The following is a 27,168-nucleotide window of genomic DNA, read 5'->3' as shown; positions in this document are numbered from 1 at the left end:
AAGTTCCTAGCTTTGTGCTCACAGGGGACATTTCCCTGCTTTTTCATTGTGTGGTTTTTAAGTTTACTAGTAGTGGAAGCCATAGTAGTTAGCTTAAACTTAGCTGTATTCTTCAGTTTGGTCAGAGAATGCAAACTTTAAATATATATATATATATATACATATATATATTCACACGTGTGTGTGTATGTGTGTGTGTACATGTAGCTAGATATACGTGTGTCTGGAGGTGTGGGTGTGTCTGGAAAGAAAGAGAACGTGAGAAAGTGAGATAGAACTGTCTTCACACTTCTCAGATGTTACCAGCAATGACTAAAATGTCATAGCCCAAAATGTATAAAATATATCTAACATCTATACAGAGGCACACATTACTTATGCGCCAAGTATATATAATGCTTTCATGCAAAGTTGGAATCCAGTTTGATTGTTCTAAGACCTAACACTTTATTTTCCACTTTTCCAATCTTAGGAAAAGAATATTTTCCAGATTCTTCATCAAGATCTTCTTTTACACAGCTATTAAATCCAAGACTACTGTGGTGAGAAGCATGAATAAAACTACATCTGCTGTGCCAACATCCAGTCTGCTTGAAAAGTAATTTTTAAATTAAATTTCAGTGTGTTTTGAATGTTCATAATTTGAAATACATAGAATATTTGTAAAAGTTTAGTTTAAAATTTTTTACAACCTAGCTGTTTACTGTGGTCTAGTCTAGTAGTAATGTGAAAGTTGATCAATGATTACTTTTAAATGTAAATCAATGTATGGGATAGATTCTGCATTTCCTTTCAGCACTATTTGTAGGGATTGCTTTTATTTGATTTTTAATAGGTAAAATACTTTATGATTTCTGTATAAAATTATATATTATAAGAGCTAGCTTTTGTTGAATAACAAACCACCCAGAAGTACCTTAAAACAAGCATTTATTCTTTCTTATGATTTTGTAGATTAGCTAAGCAGTCCTTCTGGTCTGGGCCAGAAAATGTAGGATGGCTTCATTCACATGTTCTGGAATTTCAACTAGGAAAACCAGGATGGCTGAAGTCTCTTTCCACTTGATCTCTTGTTTTCCAGAAGGCTACCCCAGGCTTTTTCATACTATGGTGGAATAGTTCCCAGCAACAAGCACAAGTGTTTTTCAGATGTCTATTTCCCCTCACATTTGCTGGTGTCTCATTGGCGGAAGCAATCCACAGAGCATAGCCCAAATTCAAGAGATGGAGATATAGACTACCTTTTGATAGAAGGAGCAATAAAGTCATATTCCAAAAAAGACATGTAGATAGGGGTGGGAAGGATTGGTGGCCATTTTGTAAACATATAGCACAGATAACAAGGTTTATTCAGAGAAGTCTTGTTCACATTCTTGTCCTTTACTCTGTGCCCTATTTTTCTTATAGGCAACCATTTTTATTAGTTCCTTGGTCTTTTTCAGTGCTTTTTTTTTTTTTTTTTTTGAATAAACAAATGCATAACATATATACATGTTTGGATTACACTCCCCTAGCAAATTCTTAACCAAAAGGTAACATACTACTTATGCTCTTTGACCTTGCTTTTATTTTTTTAACAAAAATTATATCCTAGTGATCACTTCACATCAGTTTATCCAGCTCTTCTTTGTTCCTTTTTGTAGTTGCATGGGTAGTATTCTATCCTGTAGATGTACCATGGTTTATGCATTCAGTACGTCACTGATGGACCTTTTGATTGTTTGAGTCCAGGTTATGCTGTAATGAATAACCTAGTATACAAGTCATTTTGTAGTTTTTGCCAGAATATCTTTGGGATACCAAAAAGCAAACCCACTGTCATCGAGTCAATTCCAACTCATAGCGACCCCCATTTGGTTTCTGAAGCAGTAAATCTTTACAGAAGTAGACTGTTCCATCTTCCTTCCATGGAGTGGCTGGTAGGTTTGAACCACCAGCCTTCTGATTAGCAGTCAAATGCCTTAGGCACTGCACCACCAGACCCCAGCAATAGGATTCCTGGATCAAAAGATAAATTTTTACTAGAGATTACCAAATTCCCTCTTTAGGAATTGTACTGGTTTGCATTTCCAGTAACATAGTATGGAGTGTCTCTTTCCCCACAGCCTTGTCATCAGCTATTTTGTCAAAATTTAAAGTGTTATTGATCTGATAGGTGAATATTGGTATCTCCCTGGAGTTTTAATGTGTAATTCTCTTACTATAATTAAAATTTAGGAGCAGAACTATTTTTAATAGCAAATAATTATTAAAAAGTAAATAACCTAATGTCTTAACAATAGGGAAATTTACAAATAAGGTCCTAGCTGTATGTATAAATTTTATGCTGCCATTGAAATTTATGTTTAAGAAGAGCTTTTAACAACATAAAGATTGCTTACAATGGTGCTGGGTAAAAAGACAGTATCTGAAACTGTTATTATACAGCAAAATTTTAAAATTTAGGTAGGTTTATAGAAAAAAAAAAACATGTATACTTTTGCCCAACAGAGTATCCCAATGTACACTCTGTTGTGATTGAAAAAAAAGAGGGATGCTTTACTGAAATGATGGTATATGCTAGGGAATGTATGTCTCCTCATTGAGGGAAATTCAGATTCAGAAGGTTTTAAAGGTTACTGGAGAGACCTCAGTACCATCTCTCCCCTTCATCTCTTCCATTTCTAGGCCACACTCCTTTATGGCAGTTGCAACTTAAAACCCTATAGAGTAGGTTAGGATGCTGAAACATGTATCAGTAGAACAGTTTTGACCCAGTTGTCTCTGCCTTTTTTTTAGCTCACTGACTATTGCACAGGTCTTCCAACACTAGAGCTGAATCCAGTGAAATGAAACCCTGAATGATGTGCTATGTATAGAGCAAAATATTCAAAACCAAATAGATGTATTGGTCTTTTTAAATTTTTTAATTGTGTTGAGAGGTCTGATAGCATAATGCCTAAGGCATTTGACTGCTAACCAGAAGGCTGGCCGTTCAAACCCACCAGCCACTCCTTGGAAAGAAGGTGGGTAGTGAAACCACCTCGGAACCCAAGGAGGGGTCGCTATGAGTCGAAATTGACTTGACGGCACTGAGTTTGGTTTTGCTTTTTTATTTTTATGATTTTTGAACTCAATGGTTTTCTTAAAGATATTGAGAGAATTCCTATGACAAAAGCTAATAAAACTTTTTCTGGAAAGCAATAGTGATATGCAACCTCCTCTTTTAATAGTAGTTTCAGTTATTTGATACTAATTTGAAGATAGCTAGAAGTCCTATATTTAAGAATGATTTTTATTATACCATTAAGATCTTATATCACATTTTGGCTTTGGAATAAGACAGACTAGACTGACATCACTACTCTCCAGTTTTGTAACTTTGGGCCATAAAGGAACTCTGATGGCTTAGTGCCTAAGGCATTTGACTGCTAACCAGGAGGTTGGCGGTTCAAATCCACCAGCCACTCCACAGAAGGAAGACTGGGCAATCTACTTCCATAAAGATTTGCTGCCTCAGAAACCAAAAAGAGGTCATCATGAATCAGAATTGACTCCATGGCAGTGTGTTAGAAAAATAACTAAGAAGCTCTGGTGGCTCAGTGTTAAAGCATTTGGCTGCTAATCAAAAGGTTGGTGATTCAAATCTACCAACTGCTTTGTGTTTGGCTCTTTTATTGTGGCAGATTAGATTTACTAACCACCAAACCAAATCCAGTGCTATCAAATTGATTATGACTCATAGTGACCCTAAGGACAGAGTAGAACTGTCCCATAGCGTTCCAAGGGCTGGCGGTTCAAGCCCACCAGCCATCCCTCAGAAGGAAGTTTGGGTAATCTACTTCCATAGTGATACCACCTCGGAAACCCAAAGAGGTGTCGCTATGAGTCAGGTCCAACTCGACGGCAAACAACAACAAATAACATTTCATTAAAATATTTGTTGTTGTTGTTATGTGCCATCGAGTCAACCCTGACTCATAGCGACCCCTCCTTGGGTTTCCAAGGCAGTATCACTACGGAAGTAGGATTGCCCAACCTTCCTTCCGAGGAGTGGCTGGTGGGTTTGAACCGCCAGCCTTCTGGTTAGCAGTCAAGTGCCTTAGCCACTATGCTACCATTTAGTTTGGAATCATTCAATGTAGTCTAAAAATCAGTTAAAACAAATTTCTTTAGTCATCTTTAATGCATCTTCAAATTTATTTACACATTTTTAAATATTTTCCTTTGTTCTACTCTAAAGTAATATGTATTATTGCTATCATTTCTTACAAGTTTTGTAAAGAAAATTAAAAATACAGATGAGAAAATCCATTTGATTGCTTTTAAATCTCTGCACGTTTTCAAATCTGAGATTGTCAAGATCTAAGAATTTGATTTAAAGAGCAGTTTAAAGGAATATTGGTACAGATGTCTAGGCTAACATGTGAGTGCTAATGTATTTTATTTTAGGGATCAGGCTTTTCAGATGATCACACTTCAGAAGGAAACAGGCCTTGGCTTGAAGGTCCTAGGAGGAATTAACCGGAATGAAGGTCCCCTGGTATACATTCAAGAAATCGTTCCTGGAGGAGACTGCTATAAGGTAAAAATTAAAATCAAACAAACAGAATACAACACCTAGTGGCCAGGTGTCCCTACTTAATCCATCCATTAACAATGTTAACTGAATGTCTGCTGTGAACATACCCTAAGAAAGATTCGAAGGCACTGGAAAATAGACCTTCAACCATAAGGAACTTTAGCCTATGAATAGGCTCCTCACATCTGAAAAGAAAATATTGTAGGCTCTAGCTAAAGGGTAAATATTATTGAATTACATGTTGTTCAACTCTTATCGTAAGTCTGGTTGAGAGAAAGTATATATAAAGACATATTATCTGTCCACTAGTATGAGTTTGTATTAAGTTGGAGCACTTGAATACATTCATTTAGCACTTTCTCGTTATCAAAAAACCCAACCCTGAAATAATGTCCATTCATTTCTGAATCTGCAGTCAAATTGTTATTGAGGAGTTTGCTAATTATATCATTCATTAACATTGACACAATAAATTAGATTTAGAATTAAGACCAGAAAATGTTGTCTCTTTTTAGGGTTTAGTAAGTCTTACTCTCTTCTTCAATGTAAGAAATATGTAATATAGATTGTATTATGTAGTATATATAAAAATATTATATAATATTTTTCTTTGGTTGCTGAGAAGCTCAGACCCAAATTTGAAGCATAACCCCAGCAACTTAGTTAATGTACTGGTTTCCTTATCTGCACGCTCATTCCTCTTGGCTCTCATTTACCATTTCTGTTGAACTAATTTGTACATTAGGAGCTCTGGTGGCCCAGTGGTTAAAGCATTTGGCTGCTAACTGAAAGGTCGGTGGTTCAAACTCACCAACCGCTCCTTGGGAGGAAGATGAGGCGTTCTGCTTCCGTAAAGATTTATAGCCTTGGAAACCCAGTGGAGTAGTTCTAGTCTGTCTTATAGGGTCTTTATTAGTTGGAATTGACTTGATGGCAATGGATTTGTTCAGATTAACTTTTGAGCTGATCCCATAAATTTCAAGTCCCACCCCTCCGCCCCTCTCCCCTCCCCACCTCAAATATTTGTTTAGCAAGGAGTTTGAAATGGATTTTTTTTCCTTATTAGGAAATAAATTTATTTCACCAATAACTTCCAAAATAGTAGCAATGATTTCAGTTGTTTCAGGCCTATTCAGGTAAGCTACCTTACAAAATAAGTACTATATACCGAAAACAATTATCTAATAAATTTAGGATATTATCATGATAATACATTTTTTACTATTAAGTTTAAATTATTAACCAAATAAAAGCATATTTAAATACAAAATCTCTTGTGCCAGAATAAAGTATGAATACTAGAAATAACCTATTGGGTTTAATACATTTCAAATAAAACTGAAGTTTTTCTTCTAAGTATTGAGAGGTTTAGTTCTCCCTTAATTTTGCTGCTGAGTTTGGTCTGTCTGTGTGTGTTCACCAATTCTAAGAAAATAGGTAGCTTATTTCTTGTAATACATTTGATATAACTAATGACTTATTAAATGAAAGTACTTAAATGATAAGAATTTGATTTTATGACAAGCATCAATTTGTGTTTTTCTATTACACTGAAAAATGTTTGTCGTTAGAGTAATAAATTGATAGCAGTGGCACTGAGTGACTATCTGTTGTCATTGTTGTGAGACTAAGAAATTGTATGCATAGTATATATTTTCCCTCATCACTTTTCTTATAATTTCACTGTTTCCAAACAATATTAAAAAAACAAACCCTCCCTCTAAGGGACTATCGAGAGCTCTGGTACCGTAGTGTCTAAGACATTTGACCAGAAGGCTGGCGGTTCAAAGCCACCAGCCACTCCTCAGAAGGAAGACTGGGCATTCTACTTCCATAGAGATACTGCCTTAGAAACCCAAGGAGGGGTCACTATGGGTCCGAACCTACTCAAAGGCAGTGAGTTTGGTTTTGGTTTGAAGGGGCTATATTCTATATTTGCCACTAGAGAGCAGCACAGAGTTGTTAATGTTATTTTACTACACCTGGTCCAAGAAGTGGACAAAATAGGGAAAGGTGTTAGAAGAGAATAATTGTCCAGTACTTACATCTTATCTTCTGTATTTCCACAAAATTGACAGTTACATGCATAATATTTACTCTGCAAATACAAAATTAGTGCAATTTTATTTAAAAAATATTTTTTAGTTAATGATAGTTAATAGTATATATGCCGTACGGAAGTTCATAAATTTCTAATGAGCACATTTCTGCATAGTGGGTGTATTCACAGAACAGGACACATGGACTCATCAGGTTATCCTTATTAAGTTGCTTAACTGAAAAATTATATTATTTTTATATGCAAATGAATGCTTTAACTTGCTGTAATTTATTTTAATATTACAACGTTTCAGAATTAACAGTGCAGGCACTCTCAAGCTTATAGCTGGATTATATTCACATTTATATTACCAAACATTGCATGTAAGGGGATTATGGAAACTCAGAAGGAGCTTTCTTCAATTAATTGTGGTTAACTTTCTTCCCTCCTCCCTACTCCCCCACACACATGCTTAACACATGGCAAATATGAAATACAGTACTTTTTCAGTATAACCAAAATGTCCTGTATCCTTGAAAAATATATTCCGAGTTCAGACTTCAGGCATGAACACAGTTTTCAAGTTCAAGTAGGGAAGAAAATTCTCCAAGCTCTAAGAGCTAGAGACAGTATATGTTGTTGTTTGTTAGTTGCTGTCAAGGTGATTCCAACTCATGGTGACATCATGTGCGCAGAGCAGAGCTGCTCCATATAGTTTTCAAGGCTGTGGACCTTTCAGAAACAGATCACCAGCCCTGTCTTTCAAAGTGCCTACGGATGGGTTTGAACTGTCAACCTTTCAGCTAATAGTCCAGCGCTTAACCATTTGCACCAGCCAAGGACTTGTAGGTTGAGAACAAATGTGCTAGCACTGAGTTAAGAAAAAAATAAGAACTCCAAGACCCCTCTCACCCCACCAGCTAGTCCTGTATTAGTCTGAAATGCTTAAGGTTTGATCTTAGACCCCTTTTTAGCCTAGACACTCCTTTAAACTTCATTCCCATATATCCCATTGCCTGATCAATATTTCTACTTGAATTTCTGATAAGCATCTCAAACTCAACATGTCTGAAACAGAACTCATGATATTTACACTACACCTTCTTCCATCCATCTCTTTCCAAGCAGGCCTTCCTGCCGTATTCCCAGTCTTGATGAATGACACTTCCAGTTGCACAGTTAGAAAACCTAAGTGTATTCTTTTTCCTTTCCCAGAAAACCATATCCAACTCTTTAGCACAGCCTATTGGCTTTTTTACTCTCTAAATATTTCTTGAATCCATCAGTCTCCTTGATCCTCTATTGCTATTACCATGGCTTAAACTACCATCCATTTTATCAGACCACACAATAACTTTGTGTGCTCTTAGATGCCACGCCCATTTCCCTCCTAACAATCTTACTGATATTTAGTTGCCTACCATCCTTAGGGGAGCTCTGGTAGCATAGTGGCTAAGGCACTTGACTGCTAACTAGAAGGCTGACGGTTCAAACCCACCAGCCACTCCTCAGAAGGAAGATGGGGCAATCTACTTCCATAGTGATACTGCCTCAGAAACCCAAGGAGGGGTCGCTGTGACTCGGGTCCGACTCGACAGCACATAACAACAACCGTCCTTGGTGAACAACGACTGAATAGTGTGGCTTCTGCCCTCTACTTCTCTGGTCTCCATCTCTGCTTCAACCATAGTGGCATTCTTTCAGTTCCTGGAAGGGGCCAGGTTCTGTCTCATCTCACAAACTGTTCTGTCTAACTAGGAACAGTCCCCCCCTGCGGTGTGCTAAATTACTTAGTGTGGCTTTTCTACCCATAAGTCTTTGTAAACTCCAAGGTGGGATTTGCTATGAACAACTGAGGAGCTCCTGATTGCTGAAGTTGTCCACCTGGAGTATTTCTGTTGAGAGTGGCACAAAACAATGTTCTGGGAGGTTCCCACTCTCTCTCAGGTGCTTAGAGTTCTGATGCTATGATTGGCTAGTCTGACCATTTTGCCAGTCTCAGAAGGAGGTCTCCTAGAGGCAGAACTCTCTCTCTGACTACTGGTTGAGGAAGACGTGCTGCTGAAAGAGACATGCGCTCCTGAAAGAGACACATGCTGCTGGGAAAGAGATGCAAGAGACAGGCATTGCTGAGTAAGACACCGAGGGACATGCACTGCTGGGGGAGAGACTGTGAGAGACTTGGCTGAGAGACGGTAGGCTGGGAGAGAGACTGAGCATATTTCCTGAACTTGAATTGTAGCCTGGTGCTTCCCTAATAAACCCCGTAATCTGTGAGTTCTGTGTGGCCATTGCAGCAAATTATCAAACCCAGGAGAGGTTGTGGGTGCTTTGGGAGGAACAGCTGGAGAAAGGGTTGGAGGGAGGCAGCATGTCTGGCCTTGCAGTAATAGGCCTTGGGCTATTGATGGTGATTCTGCCTTCCTCTTGTGGGACTAGAGGAGGTCGGAACATGTGGCCTCCTTGCCCTTTTTGCAGTTGTTGTCAGAAGCAGTGGGATTTGTTGCAGTGGCTCCAGACTCATAGAAACATGAGACTTTGTAAAAGAAAGAAGGAAGAGGCCTGGGAAGTGAAACTTTGGATTCTTAGATGGTTACTTTGTTTGGTGTTACCTCTTAAAATAGGTAATTGATCCAGAGGCTATGGCTTTTGGTTACACCCAGCCAAAGGCCCAAGGCCATATGCATAGAATGGGACGGTAATCAAGGTGAATAGATGAACCTGGAATGTCTTTAAAAGGATTATGTGTTTTGGATTATGTGTTTATCTTAATGTACTATGGCTATTGAATGTTCTCTTACCTGCTTGTACATTAGAAACGATTATGGGGTATGTGGATAACAGAGAGTGTGTAAGTCCGCCTTCAGCCAATACTTGATTGGATAAGTTAAAAGGGGAAATAGAATTTTCCCAGAAGAAACACAGGCTTTTTGTTTCAAACCCTGTGTGTAGAGTATGAGAGGCTTAGGTAGAAAACCTGAACCCAACCCAGTACTACTGAAGGAATCGAAGATTTGCATTTGAAGAAAGGACCTGAAGGAAGGAAAAAAAAAAGACTGTTTGGCTCTTTGAATTTCAAGCAAACTGACTGGTTTTGGGTGCATCCATAAGGGAAAGTCATGGTCAGTGAGAGAAACCCCTCCCAGGACTGACAGTTAAAGGAAGCCAGTGAGTAGTAGACTTGTAGTTTACTTGCTTGTGACCACCTGGATCCACCTGAGTGGAAATGGGGGAAGTGCAGCAAAGAAGAAACAGGCTGAGTTTTGTACTCTTTGACCTAGGCCCAGAGGCTGGGGATGAGAGGAAGGGCTGGCTGGTCTGAAGTGCAATGAATTGTGAGCCTATGGGCATTGAAATAGTCCCTGAGGACTGAAGATGTGAGAGAAGGTGCTGGCTGGTCTGAAGTGAAGAGAAGAGTGTGACTCCCTGACTTGGCAGCTGGTACCCATGACTTACCTGGCATGGCTAGGGCTGAGCTGACCAGAACCCAACCAAACGAAGAGGAAGATGTTTGACACCGAGCTGGTGTTAAGTTGCTGCAATTTGATGGCTTGTGCTGGGCTGGACTTTGCTTGTTTATGGATCCACATGCCTGAAATTTCCAAGCAGAACAGAAGATTCTCCAGAGAGAAAGGACCATGCTTGTCTCCTTAGAGTACTGGTTTGAATTTTGTTGTTGTTATTTGCCGTCGAGTCGGCCCCAACTCATAGCGACCCCTCCTTGGGTTTCCAAGGCATTATCACTACAGAAGTAGGATTGCCCAACCTTCCTTCCGAGGAGTGGCTGGTGGGTTTGAACCGCCAGCCTTCTGGTTAGCAGTCAAGTGCCTTAGGCACTATGCTACCAGAGCTCCAGGTTTGAATAGGGATGGGCAAATTAGAAATTGGCTATTTAAAATGGGGGGAGATAAAGGCATGAAGTGGCTGGCTTACACGCTTTCATAGGTGTGGTTAATCTTAAACTGATGGTGAAGGGGATGTAAATTTTTGAAGTATAAAAGGGATAATGGCTAGAAAAGCCAAGGGGTGGCCTGCGGTGTGCTAAATTACTTAGTGTGGCTTTTCTACCCATGAGTCTTTGTAAACTGCAAGGTGAGATTTGCTATGAACAACTGAGGAGCTCCTGATTGCTGAAGTTGTCCACCTGGAGTACTTCTGTTGGGAGTGGCACAAAACAATATTCTGGGAGGTTCCCACTCTCTCTCAGGTGCTTAGAGTTCTGATGCTATGATTGGCTAGTTTGACCATGCTGCCAGGCTCAAAAGGAGGCCTCCTAGAGGCAGAACTCTCTCTGACTACTGGTTGAGGAAGACGTGCTGCTGAAAGAGACATGCACTCCTAAAAGAGACACGTGTTGCTGGAAAAGAGATGCAGGAGACAGGCATTGCTGAGTAAGACACCGAGGGACATGCACTGCTGGGGGAGAGACTGTGAGAGACTTGGCTGAGAGATGGTGGGCTGGGAGAAAGACTGAGCATATTTCCTGAACTTGAATTGTAGCCTGGTGCTTCCCTAATAAACCCCATAATCTGTGAGTTCTGTGTGGCCACTGCAGCAAATTATCAAACCCAGGAGAGGTGGTGGGTGCTTTGGGAGTAATGGTTGGAGAAAGGGATGGAGGGAGGCAGCATGTCTGGCCTTGCAGGAATAGGCCTTAGGTTATTGATGGTAACTCTGTCTTCCTCTTGTAGGGTTAGAGGAGGTCAGAACATGTGGCCTCCTTGCCTTTTTTGCCCCTCCACAGTCCCTCACTACTTCCAGATATCAATTCAAAAATTAACTTCCTAAGGGATGTCTTCCCTGACCATCCCCAGCCTAGTCCAAGTGTCTTTCCTATATGTGCTCTTAGATGCTATTCCTTCCCTTCATTTCAATTTTTAATTTTACGTCAGTATCTGTCATACTTTTATTATCTCTGCCTGGACAATAAGACTGTATGCTTCCTATAGGCAAGGATTCTATCTGATTTTATTCACAGTAATATCCTTAGTCCTGGTGTGGTGCCTGACATATAGTAATATTTTTTCGGAGCTGGAATGAAGGAAGCACTCCTTAGTCATTCTATCACTTTTCTGAAAGTTATTAGCATGCAATTTTCCTACTTACTATTACATTGCCACCATATGGACTCCACACCAAGATACCTTTCCTCAGCCCATTGTGTCAAAACACATTCTGGACAGCACTTTGAAGTTTTCAAGTAGTTTTGTTTGTTTTACTGCTACTGACATAGGGAAAGTAGGCAGGATACATAATGTTCCCTTCCAACCTGATACCACATTTAATTTAGTTGATTCTCAGATACATATTTTAAAACAAAGAACTCTTTTGTTACCTGTGGTGCATACAAGTAACACTTACATTTTCTGCCCTGGGGGTTTCTTGGGAGGCTTTTTTTCTCACATACCATATGTGTTCATGTCAAGGTAGGGACTTATGAAACTATGTAAAACAGAGAAAGTTTCATCAATGCCATGTTATTGTATGAGGTAGTTCATCTTAGAGGAATGATTGCATAAAACTAACGTCTCTTTGGGCTTCTGTACAGCGAGAAAAGGCTTGTGAGTATATTTACTGTTACGTGGGTTCTTGGGAAGGTGCAGTGTTCAAAATTAGGTACTACTCAGTGATTTTCAGACCCAGTACAATGTAAGCACACATCCTTGACTTACTTCACAACCACAGATATAAGTACATTTTTCACCAGTGCCTACCTCCTCAGTAATCTCTTGCCCAAGAGCAGTTGTAGAGTACAATGCAATTATAGGAGGAGTGACCCACATTGACCAAAGGCACAAAAGGTACACAACCAGAAGATGTTTGGTCAAATGGTGGCATCAACTGCTGAATTTTATTATTGACCTTGGCATTATAAACAGTTTTACAATGTGGAACTATAACATTGGGGGCAGATGTCACAACTGTCCTTCAGGATTGCTCTCATTAGGCAGCTTACTGTTGCCTGGGAAATCAAAAGAAGAGGAAGTCCCTCTTGTCAAGAACAAGCCAGGAGTGTGCAGGGTGCCAAATCACATCCAGCTCCCACAGGCTGGAAACCATGTACCTGTCAAGGGACCCAGAAGACAACGCAGAGAATGCGGCTCTAAGGTGAAGTAGAATCGAACAACAAATCTGTGTAGCCAGGGCAGGGTACCTTTATGTCTTCCCCATGTTTTCAAAAGTTTCATTCAGTAAAATAAAATTGTTAAGATACATTGAATTTTTTCCATGTCTTATCCCACTATCCTACCACCAAAAACAGTTGGGACATTTGTGTCCCACATAATATTTATCAAAATCAATTATACCTAACACTAATTTGGTAAAGAAAGGGATAAACTATATACACACACACACACACACATATGTAAAACATACATATATGTAATGTACTTGATAGATGCTTGTAGCCAGTCATTATTGTTCACTAAGGATTGAAGTTGGACATACTTGACTTGTGGAGGAAATCTATCTTCAGGACATGCTGAGCATATCGCTGGAACTGGGAACAAGGCTTTTGGATAAAAAGCAGGACCAGGCCTCTCTGGACAACAAAGGATAAAGAAACCAGTCCCACCAGTGGGAGCCGCAGGAGTGGCAGCCAAGAAGATTGACTCTGCAACTTCACTCTCTTTTCTCTGTTGCCATTTCTGTCACAGCCACTGCAGTCTCCTCAGCCAGTTTTCTGGACTCCATTCATTTATTGTGGACTCATTGTGTACCTGGCACTATGCTGTGGAAAACAGCCATGAGAAGATAGTTTTGGTAATTTTTAACAGACGTATTTAAGTGCTCAGGAATATATTGTTATTGAAACATATTCATGAATGTCAATGTGCAAGAATTCAGACTCTGAAGTCCAATATGTGAAAGCACTTGGCATACTGCCTGCCATGTCAAGAGTTGTTCAGTAACTGCCAAATCGGAATATAACCTGTTGGAAGAAGACTCTGCCTGTCCCTGAAGTTAGCATCTTCACATATACATTAGTCCAGCTGGGGCAGAACTCACTGGTTTAGAATGCCAGACTTTTACAGAAATAGCTTTGTTTTCATTTGCAGGTTCTAACTTTTAAACAGGTTCAGAAATTCACATGATCAGCTAAGATTTTATTCTAGGAGGCAAAGGAAAAAAAAAAAAACTTCTGTGAATACTTTTTAGAAAGTAAAAGATACATAAACACCAGAAGCCACAGTCAGAAGTCATTATTCCTTCTCTCTTCTCTGACTCTTGTCTTGCTGGAAAACATTTCTTCAATTCAGCAATGTACTTTAATACAGATATGTTATATTGGCTATACTAGATCAAAAGTGATTAATTCTCCGAATCTAGCACAGGAGGAAAATGTGAGAATTAGTAGGTCAGCCTAAACCATAATGCCATTTCTGTAGCCTTCTCATTTTCTGTAGCCTTTTTTTCCACAACTCAGACAACCAACTGTGATTTCTATAACATCCATGGATACAAAAACTGCTTCCAAACAATTTAGCCTATGGAATTAATTCAGTTCTGAGTTCCTTGTGGACAAGATTGTGTGCTCCTCCCAACCCCACTCATCTCCCTTTCTCTTTTTTGCTGTTCATGAAGATCTGGCTAGTGAGTCGTAAAGCTAAAATTCAAATTCAAGTCCATCTGGCTGCCAAACCGTGCTCTTTCTACTTCAGTTCACTGCTTTGGAGAACATAAGCTGTATACTAGGGAGTGAGTCCTGCCTGAATGAAATACAATCCATTTGCCTTGTAAAATGGATTCATTATAGAATTTTCTATCTTCTGGGAAATCTTTAGTAAAAGGAAGGAATTGTTAATACCAAGAACATTAGATTAAAACAAATTAACCTAATATTTCCTATTTGCTACCCTAATTCCAAAAGAAACTGTCTTTCCTTGTCAGTGTCCTTTAAATGTGTTGCTCACCTGAAGCAATGTTTTCTTCATTTTTCCTTTTTTTGCCTCTAAATTGTTGCCAGGCTTTTGGATACAAGTCCATTTTAGTGTAGTCATTAAATGTCAATTAAAATTTACTTTATAAAACCAATTTTAATAAGGAGTTACTTTTAAGATTAAAAATGGTCTAGGGTTGGATTTAACAATGATAAATATTTATCTGTCCTAAAAAGTTAGGTTAAAAATGTTTCGGTTTGGCCTGTGCTTCCAATCCCAATTCTGGAATACAGAACCGGCATATAATGCAGCTAGTTTAGGTACAGTACTGGGGCAAACTGCATGAGCTTCCTTTTTATTTTAGGGGATGGATAATTTCTTTTTTATAATGTAATATTTGACACATACAAAAGAACAATCAAAAAAACCAAACTCACTGCCTTTGAGTCTTATCTGAGTCATAATTACCCCTCCTTTGGCTTCTGACGTGGTATCACTATGGAAGTAGGTTGCCCAACCTTCCTTCCGAGGAGGGGCTGGTGGGTTTGAACTGCCAGCCTTCTGGTTAGCAGTCAGATGCCTTAGGCACTACGCATTTATGTAATGTTATGAAATATAATAATAAAACTAATACCTGTGAATCAATTTAGATGTTATCACTTGATTTGTAAGGTAGAAATTTTAAATATGTTTGAGGCCTCCTATGTGCTTGCCCCTAGAAATAACCATTTGTCTGAATTTTGTGTTTGTCTTTCCCTTGTTTTTTATCCTCATGTTATTACTCTGTTTTTGTTACCATTTCACCTTAACCTTGAGTGAATGATGGTCCTCAAACTAAAGTTTAGCATATTAAAACAGCATAGTGCCTAAGGCATTGACTCCTAACCAGAAGGCTGGCGGTTCAAACCTGCCAGCCACTCCCCAGAAGGAAGGTGGGACAATCTACTTCCATAGTGATACCACACGGAAACCCAAGGAGGGGTCCCCATGACTCAGATCAGACTCCACTCCATGGCAATGGTTGCATTTTGCATCCATTAAGTATCTAGACATAGTTGATTTAAATGCGTATGTAATTAAATGCTGTGATAAAATTTGGGCCTAGGTAATACAGAATTATGTTTACAAAATCTTATAAAATCAGCCCTTGAATTTTACTGAACTTGTAGGAAACATCTGTAAGATCTATATCATATGATAGATACTTTCCCCACATTGCTTAGTCTTTTCTGGCATCACTACATTTTCCACTGATCAAGTGGAAGAAAAAAAATCATTTGTGAATGTAGCTATCTGACTTTGCTAGTTATGTTCAGTCATTTATATTTATATAAAAACTCCAAAACCAAACTCACTGCTGTCAGGTTGATTCCAACTCATAGCAACCCCTTCTTGGGTTTCTCAGACAGTATCTCTATGGAGGGACCTCTGGTAGCGTGGTGCCTAAAGCATTTGACTTCCATAGTGATACTGCCTCAGAAACCCAAGGAGTGGTCGCTGTGAGTCAGATCTGACTCCACAGCAGTGCGTTTGGTTTGGTTTGGTATCTCTACGGAAGTAAATTGCCCAGTCTTCCTTCTGAGTAGTGGCTGGTGGGTTTGAACTGCCAGCCTTCTGGTTATCAGTCAAATGCCTTAGGCACTACGCCACCAGAGCTCCCATTTATATAAAATGTATATGATAGTTATTTTATATACATACATACATACATACATATATATATATGTATATATATATTCAAAATGAATTTGAATTTTATATACATTTTATAAAAATGTATATAAAATTCAAATCCATTCTAAATTTTATGTATTTTAAAATCAAATTAGCTATTTTGGTTACTTTTTTATGATGTTTATATTTTAAAGAATCTTAACATTTGGACTATAACATTTTTTACATTGTATTTGAGGTAACATGATCCTATAAATGTTATAAGTGTGTTACATATTTTTTTAAATAATAACTATCATATTGTTATGTATTAGGAAAATAACTGTGAATCACCATTATTATAGACAATGCAGTTTGGATCAAAGAGCAATCATCTAAGGAATATGTTTTAGTAGATAAGACTTTGATGGAAAATAGTCCTTTGAATTTGTGGAAATTACTTAAATACCATCAGGGTGAAAATCTAGCTTTTTATTCATATGAGTTTTTCCTAGTTGTAGAAATAATGCTCTCTTCCTTTGTACTAATGATAAATGGAGAACTATCGTAGGAACTGAAAATGAAGAAGATTCTCTTTTCCAGTTTGAATTAAAAGACAAATGAAGACGCTGAAACTTGCCTGACAAATACATTAAATCTTGTAACTGCCAGGATCTTATTCAGTTAGCCAGAGGCAGGACCTAGCAAAGACAATGGCAGACAACTAATTAGACTTGGTCATTATTAACAACAGCTGGCAAAGCTCTGGTCACAACCAACTAGGCTTAAGTCACAAGAAGAGTAACAGATTCAGTGAAGATGTTTGATCATGAGCTGAAATCTGGGTAGGATTAATATAATTGAGATCTGTGACTGAATTATTTTTTTATTGTAAATATGGGATAAATCTTAACAGCTTGGTGGCATGAAAGATGAATGTTCAGAAACTAAAGCGAATGTGTCTTTTATTCAGAGATATCCCAGAATTATATGGCATCCTTTATCACAGAGTGAGAGCTTTTTTGATATTATAGTGCCAAGCTTTGGAATGGATCTCTTTTCCTAATATCCCAGGCTGTGTCCTCATATACTCAGGATTGCTTAGTGTGCAAGTTTATTCAAAGAATACGTGAACTGTTCAATTTCACTCATGTATATTATCAAACCAGGCTTTAATCAAAAGTTTTTACTACTGAGATAATTTGTCTAAGACTTTTTTTTTAATATTCTTCACTTAATCACTTCTTTGCTTTTAATTGCATTAATGATATATATCTATATATATCTATATATATATAGATATATATCTCCTCATTAGTTTCTTTTTAAATTTTACTGCTTTTGTTAGGATGGCCGTTTGAAGCCAGGAGATCAACTTGTCTCACTGAACCAGGAGTCCATGATCGGTGTATCATTTGAAGAAGCAGAAAGCATAATTGCCAGAGCCAATGTGAGGTAACAGTCCTCTCCACAAGGTATAATGAGTCACTTAGCATGTCTTTTTAAAAACAGTGATTACAAATGTTTTAAGTACAAGAAATATTCTTTTTCTGATAATATTGCCTTAGAATGTTGCCTTAGAATTCAATTACAGTATATCTTAAATATCTATAAAGTTATTTCTTTTTTATGGCAGATCAGAATCTGCTTGGGAGATAGCATTCATAAGACAAAAATCTGATGGCAATCATCCAGAAAATCCATCATGTCCATCCATTTTACAATCTTCAGGAGAATATCGACCTCAGACTTCAACCTTTGGTCTTCTTCCTTCTCCCTCTGAAATTCTAATTCCACAGACCACATCTAATCCGAAAACAAAAGAAGCCATTGTACCTTCTTTTAAGACAAATCAGGTAAGCTTAAATGTGTCTGTTCATTTAGGCAATTTATAAATCCTCTATGAGTTCTTATGTTTCTCAGATACACAAGAAATTATAATTTTGGTAATGCAGTTTGTTAACAAATCAGTATTTCTTTGAAAGTTTCTTAATGTTTAATATTTTGTGCTGTGTTGTCAATAAACACAGTTTTTCATGTCAGTACATCCTGTAGCAAGAGACTCGTGGTCAGTTAGAAAATGTCAACATGACACAATGGCGCCACAAAACTCTACCTAGATATCACTCAAAACTATGTTATTTAGTGTCAGACTGTCCCTAATATAGTTCAGTTTATTATCACATCTGTTTTCTACTAGACTAAAATCAGACAATCTTTTTTTTTGTCACCTAGCTTCTTTACCTCATAGTGAAACTAACCCTACACATCCAGTCTATGTGGATATTGTCTCCTCACAGGTGTACACCAGAATATAGTTCATCCTATTAGAATAGCATAAAATAGGGAATTTCTAGATCAAAATGTGTATAGTAATTAGTTACTAACTGCTATAGTGCCCTAATAAATCAGAGTTAGAAAATAGAGCATTATATTCATTAAATCTGTGTTAACTATAAAATAAAATAGGAGATTCAGGTAGGGTTTCTGTCAGTGAAATATAATTTGTCAAAAGTAAATTTAGTTTCAGGTACATGCTTGTCAGAGACTGAATATAATATTTTCTATTGTCTCTTTATAATTTGTCACAAGACCTTTTAAAAGCCAAGGTATGTGTATTGCCTTATATTTTGTTGTTTTTGCACGTGGTAGAGGTGAAAGCAATTTTTACCTTCAGTTCACGATTGCTTTGTTTGAAGATGACTGTACCAAATGTTAGAAGTTTCATAGTGTTTTAGAATATTGCTTTAATCTCTTTAATGCTTCTTTTTACGTTAACATGAGCTTTTAGTCTGGTCTTTGACCTACTTTTAAAAATGACATTTCATGTTACTCATTTTCTTTCATAGATAAAAACTGCATACAAGAAAACAGAACAGACTCCAATTACTTCTTCAGACAACAGCCCTACAGATATGTCTAATACAGGTAAATGCACATCTAATTCCTTTTTCCTGTTATTTTTTTCAATTACTCTCTCCCCATGAGGAGTACGTAATGTGACTTAATAGAGTTTAAAGAAGGGTGCATTATCCCTTTTTGCCTTCAATGAATAAAAGAGCAAAATGAATGTATTGTCCAGTGGTCCCTGTTAGATTATGACTTTTATTGGAAATTTCAGTGAATAAAGAGTTGAAATTTTAAAAGATGCAGTACTATAACAGTGTTTATCAGGTTATAATAATCAGTGAATTGTTGAAACCAAATAATGAAAACTCTTCTATAAATCAAGATTAAGGTGTCTTGTCTTTTCAGTGAAATATTGGTGAGGCATATTAAATACACCTTTCAGAGGTGTATTTACTGACATTTTAAAACAACAAAGGATTAATTGTATAAGCTATCCGTAAAAAGAGGATTTTTATCGAGCTGTAAAATGTTCATTGGCCCAAATATTACAAAAACAGTTCCCCCTTGAAATTATCTCCAAAACTTAAATACAACAACAAGCACTAACAGAAAGGACACGATAATTAAATGTGTTCAAGTATAATACAAATTGTTACCCATGCTGGTAGCATAGTTCCTAAGGCACTTGACTGCTAACCAGAAGGCTGGGGGTTCAAACCCACCAGCCACTCCTAGTTGGGCAATCTACTTCCGTAGTGATACTGCCTCGGAAACCCAAGGAGGGGTCGCTATGAGTCAGGTCCAACTTGATGGCACATAACAACAGCAACAACATCTAGATCAGAATTGCAAAGTAAAGAAGAGCTAGCTTATTGAAGCTTCTGCCAAACTCTATCAAACTTCACAGAAATTCATGGTAGATTCTATAGTAGTTTCTTCTGTTTCAGGCAATATTTACCAGTAGGTTAGTACCAATCTTTTGCCATAAATTATATACTTTTTACTCAGTGGGATGTGTTGATTAATAGAAACTTTACTAGCATTATTCTCCTTATTATTCTCCTTACCTTCCATTCTCTTTATGTAGTATTTTTATTTTAAACTGAGAACTGAGAAGATAATGACATATTAAAGAGGCAAATGGTGGTAAAAAGATATGGGTATATTGATCAGAGTTTTTAGCTGGGATAAGCCAAAGTCCTTTGTCTCTTGATTATATTCTAAGATATTAGTGTGTTTTTAATTTTTAAAATAATTGAGTTATTCTATATATGTTTTAGTCATTCATTCAATAGTATTTGTTGACATGTTGTCAGGAAAGATCAGTCCCTAGAGAAAGACATCATGCTTAGTAAAATAGAGAGTCAATGAAAAAGAGGAAAACCTTCAACAAGATAGATTGACACGGTGGCTACAACAATGGGCTCAGACATGGCAATGATTGTGAGGATGACAGGACCAGGCAGTGTTTTGTTCTGTTGAACATGGGGTCACTATGAGTTAGAACTGACTTGACAGGACCTGACATTAACAACAACATAGTATGAAGTAAGAAGATGTTAGATTCCTATGAGATGGTTGATAGTATAACAAGAAATTGGGTTAAAAAAATCCTTAATTATTCAGATTAGGAAACCTTTACCTGTGTGTGGATGTGTATATGTGTGTGTGTGAGTGTGTGTGTGTGAGTGTTTATTTCATTGAGGAAGTACTATTTGCCATGCTCTGTATCGAACTGGTTTAGGGTGTTGATGGTTTTAGAAGTCTAAGGAACACAATATTCTGTGAATGAATAATCCATTTACACAAACAATGTAAAGACATGAATAAAGTGAGCTAAGGAAAGTAGCAGTAGATAGTCTGAGTGTGAGGTAGAGAAGGTACAGTGGTTAACCAGCAAGCTCTGCATGCAAACTTGGGTGTTCAAATCCCTGCTCCCAATTTATTAGCTTTGTAAATTTGAGGTGGTTGCCTGATGGTTGTTGTGAGTACTGAACAAGATCATGCATGTCTGGCACTTACCATTGTAATTGGTACATAGTATATGCTCGATAAATTTTGCTGTTCATATTATTAATATTACAGAACCTGCAGAGTGGAATGCAATTTACACAGTATTCCAAGGTATATGTTCAGAGCAGACGTGAAAACTTTCAACCCTTGGTTTAAATCTTTGCCCTCATTCCCACTGTAAAACTAGTACATAGTAAGAGTATTTGTCTCAGTATGCAGAAATCAATTAAGAAAAATTCCTTGGTAAAAGTCAAATATCATCCAAGTCTTGAATGAAGTGGAAAATATCAAATGATGGAGTGAAAGTATGAGATCATTCCAATTGAAGGAAGCACCATGATCAAAAACCATTGCTAAAGACCCTAGTAACACAATAGGTAAGCACTCAGCTGCTAACTGAAAGGTTGTTGGTTTGAATCCACCAACAGCTCTGTGGGAGAAAGACTGGCAATTTACTTCTATAAAGATTATAGGCTAGAAAATCCCATGGGGCAATTCTACTCTGTCACACGGGATCACTATGAGTTGACAGCACCTAACAACAAGAACCCAAAGAGACAGGTCTGATTAGAGCAAATAGGTCCTACAATGAAATCATGAATAAATGATAAATTTACACCAGTGACTATAAGGGATCATCTAGACTTTATTAGAGAAAAATAATTTAATAAAAAAATATTCAAGTGACCAAAGTCTACTGCCGTCAAGTCCATTCCAACTCGCAGTGACCCTCATTAGGTTCCCAAGGCTGTAAATCTGTAAGAAGTAGATTGCCTCATTTTCCTTCTGTAGAGCAACTGGTGGGTTTGAACCACCGACCTTCTGGTTAGCAGACAAATGCCTTACCTCCTCGGAAGGAAGGTTGGGCAATCTACTTCCGTAGTGATACTGCCTAGGAAACCCAAGGAGGGGTCACTAGGAGTCAGGTCCGACTCCATGGCACATAACAACAACAACACTACTCTACCAGAGCTCCTTACTCAACTAATTAAGCTGTATATAAAGTAAATAATAAAGCACAATTAAAAGGGAAAATTTTTCTAGGGTTGAAACAGCATTAACTCAGTCCCATTTTCTCACTTCCACATAAATGTGCTAGACAGATAGTCCTGAAAAAAAAAGCATAGTCAACTCTAAATTATCTCTAGGTAGCATATGCATTGTGGTCTGTCTCTTATAAGAACTAAATTATGGATTATTCCCAAATGAGATCATTAACTATCACTTCTAGTCTCCTTCAACCAATTGGTTTTTATTCAAAAAGTATAATGTAACATTAAAATTTGTTAATATAAAAGTAAAAAAAAAAAAAAAAATGCTTAATAAGGTAAACCCATCCATGTTCCCCATCCATAAATCTCCCCAAAGTGTGAAACTGGTTAATTTTTTTTTTTTAATCCACATAGTACTTGAATATGTTTTTAAAAACTATCCTACTATCAAGCATAACCCAAAATGCACAAACAGCAAAAGATAAACTAAATGATTGGGACCTTCTAAAAATTAAATTCTTATGGCATCTAAAGACTTCCCCAAAAGAGTGAAAAGAGAACCTACAGAATGGGAAGAAATATTTGGCAATGACATGTCTGACAAAGGGCTTATCTCTAAGATTTATAGAAAACTGCAACACCTCAACATCAAAAAGACAAACAATCTAATTCAAAAACGGGCAGAAGGCATGAACAGACACTTCACCAAAGAAGGTATTCAGGTACCTGACAAACACATGAAGAAATATTCACAATCATTAGCCATTAGAGAGATGCAAATCAAGACAACTATGAGATACCTTCTCACCCCAGCGTTAACATCAAAGTTCAACAAGACAGAAAATAACAAATGCTAGCAAGGATATGGAGAGATTGGGACTCTCATACACTTCTGATGGGACTGTAAATGATACAACCACAGTGGAGATCGATATGGTGATTCCTTAAAAAGTTGGAAACAGAAATACCATTTGATCCAGCAATCCCATTACTAGGTAAATATCCTAAAGAAGTGAAATATATGCACACCCATGTTCATAGATATATGCACACCCATGTTCATCACAGCACTCACTATGCACAATAGCAAAGAGATGGGAACAACCTAAGTGCCCATCAGTGGAGGAATGGATAACCAAAGTATGGTTCATACACACGGTGGAGTACTGTGTAACCATAAAGAATAATGTAGAATCTGCAAAACACCACATGGATGAACTTGGAGGACATTATGCTAAGTGAAATAAATCAGTCACAGAAGGACAAATATTGTATTAGTCCACTATTTTAAAGTCAAGGAAAAGTTTATATATGGAAGGAGTATTTCTTTGTTGGTTATCAGGGATGGTAGTGGAAGGGATGGAATTGGAAAATTCCTAGATAGATTGACTAATAAATAAATAAACAAACAAACTAAAGATACTTAGTGGTTACCATGTGTAGGAGGGAAAGGGAAAGGGAGTGCTTTTGTTTCTAGGGCATTGAGTTTATGCTAATGGTGGAGGAGTATTTTGGGAAAGGATTGTAGTCATGGTGGCACAACATGAGAAATATCCCTGAGTTGTTAAAGTTGCTATGTTGGTGAATGTTTTGTTGTATATGTTTTCACCACAATAAAAGTAAAATTAAAAAAAAAAAAAAAAAGGATTCTACTGCATAAATTTCTTACTACAAAATCAAAGTCATTTTTCTGGGGGCATAAGTTGAATAGGACATGAGTTTGTGAATGACCTAAAAGATACTAAAGATATTCCTAAGGAGATCGATAAAGAGCTATTACATGAAGAAATAATATAATTAATTTAATGATATTAATTTAATGGTAAATACAAGCTTTAATGCCCCTGTACAAAGTCTTTGAAATGGAAACAATGTAGTGATGGGAGAAAATAGCCATTGAGGGTTTATGTTATTAGTTGAATGGTATTGTTCCACCCTTATAAAACATCCCCTATCATCTGTTCTTAAAAAGAGGAGAAAAAACAGAAAATCCATAATAAGTATAAGCCATAATTTAAAAACTCTCACTGCCAGGTAAGAGCAAATAAAGAGCTTGAGAGCCTCAGATGGAGAAAGATAATTGACAAATGAGGAAAACTATGTATAAGGACCTTTTCAGGTCAAGCTATTCTAAATTGCCAAAGCATGCTGGGTTTATGTATAGTCCGTCTTAAGGTTTGTCTCAAAGGAATAGGCGATAATTGGCTGGAAGAACACAAGATTTTGTTAAGTCATTATTGCATATTGTTAAATGGGGAGTTAGTAAAATTTTGCATGAAATTTCCTTTTAAGTACAGTGTCCATTAATACAAACAATACTTACCGTTTTCAAAGTAGTTTTCTATTGATTTTACCTTTACAACTCCTGCGAGGTCTTCTGTTTTATTCTTTTCTACTTTGCAGATGAGAAAACTGATGATAAAAGATGTTGATACATTTAAGAACATTAGTGTCAGAATCACAAGAGCTGAATGACCTTGGGCTAGTTTCTTTACTTCTTTGATCCTTGGTCTCTTCATCTCTGCAGTGCAGTATGTCTCAGTTTGCTAGGGCTGCCATAACAAAATACCACAAAGTGGGTGACTTTAAAGAACAGAAACTTAATTATTTTTTATTCTTCTGGAGGCTAGAGGTCTGAATTCAAGCTTTTGTAGCTCCAGGTGTTTCTTGGAGTTCCTTGACTTGTAGAGGAGTTCTCTTATGCTGTCTTCCCCCATGTGTGACTCTGTTTCCATGTCTGTCCTTCACTTTTAGAAAAATGCCTCTTTTAAATCCCTTAGCAGAAGGGATTAGAACCCACTCTCTTCTGGTATGACTCCCTGGATTTAACTGATAACATTTGCAAAGAAATAGCCCAAGCAAGATCACATTCATCTGTGCAGGGATTAGGACCTCAGCTTATCTTTTGGGGGGACACAGTTAAATTCACAATAGAATAAAAGCACCTATGTAACTGTGGTTATTATGAAGATTAACAAGCTCATATATGTAAAGTCCTTAGTGTACTACCTAACTAGAAGTAAGAATAAATAAGAGCTAAGCTTCAGTTATTTCCCTTGTAACACAGAACAAATTCTTATGCTGAGGTGCAAAAAAACATAAGTGAGAACATATGACTCTAGTGTGTGTGTGTGTGTGTCTGTCTGTCTGTCTGTCTGTCTGTGTCTGTACCTGTGTCCTCTCCTCCTTTCATCTCTCTCCCCTTTGCTCTCATCCCCTTCCCCACACATCCACATTCTTATGCTGAAACTGCATAGTTCATGACCTGGAGTAGACCTAATGTGAGACCATATCAAGGTCAGCTTGGGCCAACCTAGTGTTAGTGTGTCTTAATCGCAGGTCAAGCATGAAGCTAGAAGTCATTGTGAAGTACTAGCTTCACAAAACTAAATCTTAAAAATGAAAAGTAAAGTGTGACTTACCTTATGTTTGGACTTCTTAACACATCACTCCATGCAGACCTCTTATGCTATAGTTATGGTTTGACACAGAATTTTTCTTAAGAGTATTTTATTTCCATGGCCAACAACTAGGTATCACGATAACAAAGGAAATTTTGTTGCTTTTATCAGAATTCTAAAAATTCTATTATAGTAAAAATCAGACTTCTCGTATCAAGTCAGATTTGATTCCATTTGAAACTAAAAGTCAGCAATCAACTTTTTTTTTTAATGATCTTGACAACTATAAGCTATCTTCAAGATTTTACATAGAATGTTAAAGATGTGTTAAAGGTTTAGAGGAAGACTAATTTTCATATAAGCTTCTTATGTTCTCAAGAAAGTAAATGCAAATCATTTTGTACTTAGAGACAGATGCTCTGAGAAATTTTTAAAAATTAAAACACTGCATAAAGATGTGACATTTTAAAAAGTTTTTTCTCTTCCTCTTGTTTCTATGTAGAACTAGTAAAATAGCATTTTAAAGCTTATTTAGAATAGTGACAATTTAGATAGTAAGGATTGATGGAAATTACAGGGATTTGGTTTACAAACTTTGATGTAATAAAATAAATAATGTTTCCAGTTCCAGCCCCTTGGGACACTTGGTTTCTTATGCATTCGGCAAGGACAAAGAAATAATCAAGATATGTTGAGAAGGTTGTGGGGAATAGGTGAGAGGTGTGTGAACCTCTCGAGAGTCCATTTATGATACTGGAATTAAAACCCTTCTGTAAAATAAAAAATAGAGTTTTCAGCTCAAAAAGTTCTGAATGTAAATCATACTTTGTGTACAAACTTGAACTGATTTGCATTTATGGATTTTTCCACAGTACTTCTAGAATTCCTATAACTAAACCACTTTTGCCAGTTAAAGAAATATTATAATCTTTTAAAATTTTTCATAAGATTTTACACTATTTGAAAAGAAACTTTATGTTATAATTAAGATAAGGCATTGGGATGATGGTGGTACTGGTGGGATGGATGTTTACCTTTTAAGTTAGTATTTCCATACAATTTAGCAATGCATAATTGGCCATTCTTTTTATAATGTCTTTAGGGCTCAAGTGAAACTGGTTTATATGATACATTTTAGATTTAAAGAAAAATAATAGTGAAAACTGCCAACTGATTAGCCAGAATTATTTTTGAACAGCAGGAGCCCAGAACACATCCTGTCAAATGAAAAGTTCTATTCCAATTAAATACCCAATTAATGTACACCTGTTGTCTCTTAGATATTGTGCCTGCCTGGATGGATAATTATGGACCCCAAGGAAAAAAGATTTCCTTAAATCCCTCTGTTCGCCTTAACGCAGAGAAATTGGAAATGGTAAATATTTAAAATTTCTACTTTTCTACCATAAAACAACAGCAAGAAAATGTTCTCAGTCTTTGAGAAGATAAAGCAGAGGAGCCATTAGTTTTGTGAAGAATTGTTTGCAATTAAATGAAGGGCAGTTTGGGTTTAGATTATTCAGTTCATCTTTGAGTTGGACAGTTCATGTGGGTCTACTAGTATTAAATTGATATAAAACCTTTTGTAATTAAATTGACATTCAAATTAATGAGTTCCCTCCTCTTTGGGAATGAGACAAATACAATGTTCTACAATCTAGAATCAAAGAAAACATGGAATTAATTATGACAAAGTATATTAGGCTTCACTTATAATAGCAATAAATGCAATGAAGTAATATTTCATTATTCTAATTTAAAAAAAAAAGTAAAG

The 27,168-nt window shown here is 37.0% G+C and overlaps 1 protein-coding gene across 1 annotated transcript in view; it reads left to right on the top strand.

The window, feature by feature from the left end:
- The first annotated feature begins 551 nt into the window (after positions 1-551).
- Positions 552-27,168, top strand: part of STXBP4 (syntaxin binding protein 4) — a 207,062-nt gene continuing 180,445 nt past the window's right edge. Inside the window, exons 1-6 of the mRNA XM_007949651.1 lie at positions 552-598; positions 4,432-4,564; positions 17,487-17,593; positions 17,775-17,994; positions 18,988-19,066; positions 26,675-26,769. Of these exons, the coding sequence (XP_007947842.1) occupies positions 552-598; positions 4,432-4,564; positions 17,487-17,593; positions 17,775-17,994; positions 18,988-19,066; positions 26,675-26,769 (681 nt within the window). The remainder of the gene's footprint in view (positions 599-4,431; positions 4,565-17,486; positions 17,594-17,774; positions 17,995-18,987; positions 19,067-26,674; positions 26,770-27,168) is intronic.

This window comes from Orycteropus afer, unplaced genomic scaffold, assembly GCF_000298275.1.
Source record: "Orycteropus afer afer isolate SDZICR_OR568_19922 unplaced genomic scaffold, OryAfe1.0 scaffold00249, whole genome shotgun sequence".
Lineage (NCBI taxonomy): Eukaryota > Metazoa > Chordata > Mammalia > Tubulidentata > Orycteropodidae > Orycteropus > Orycteropus afer.
This window is presented reverse-complemented; position numbering and strand designations above follow the sequence as displayed.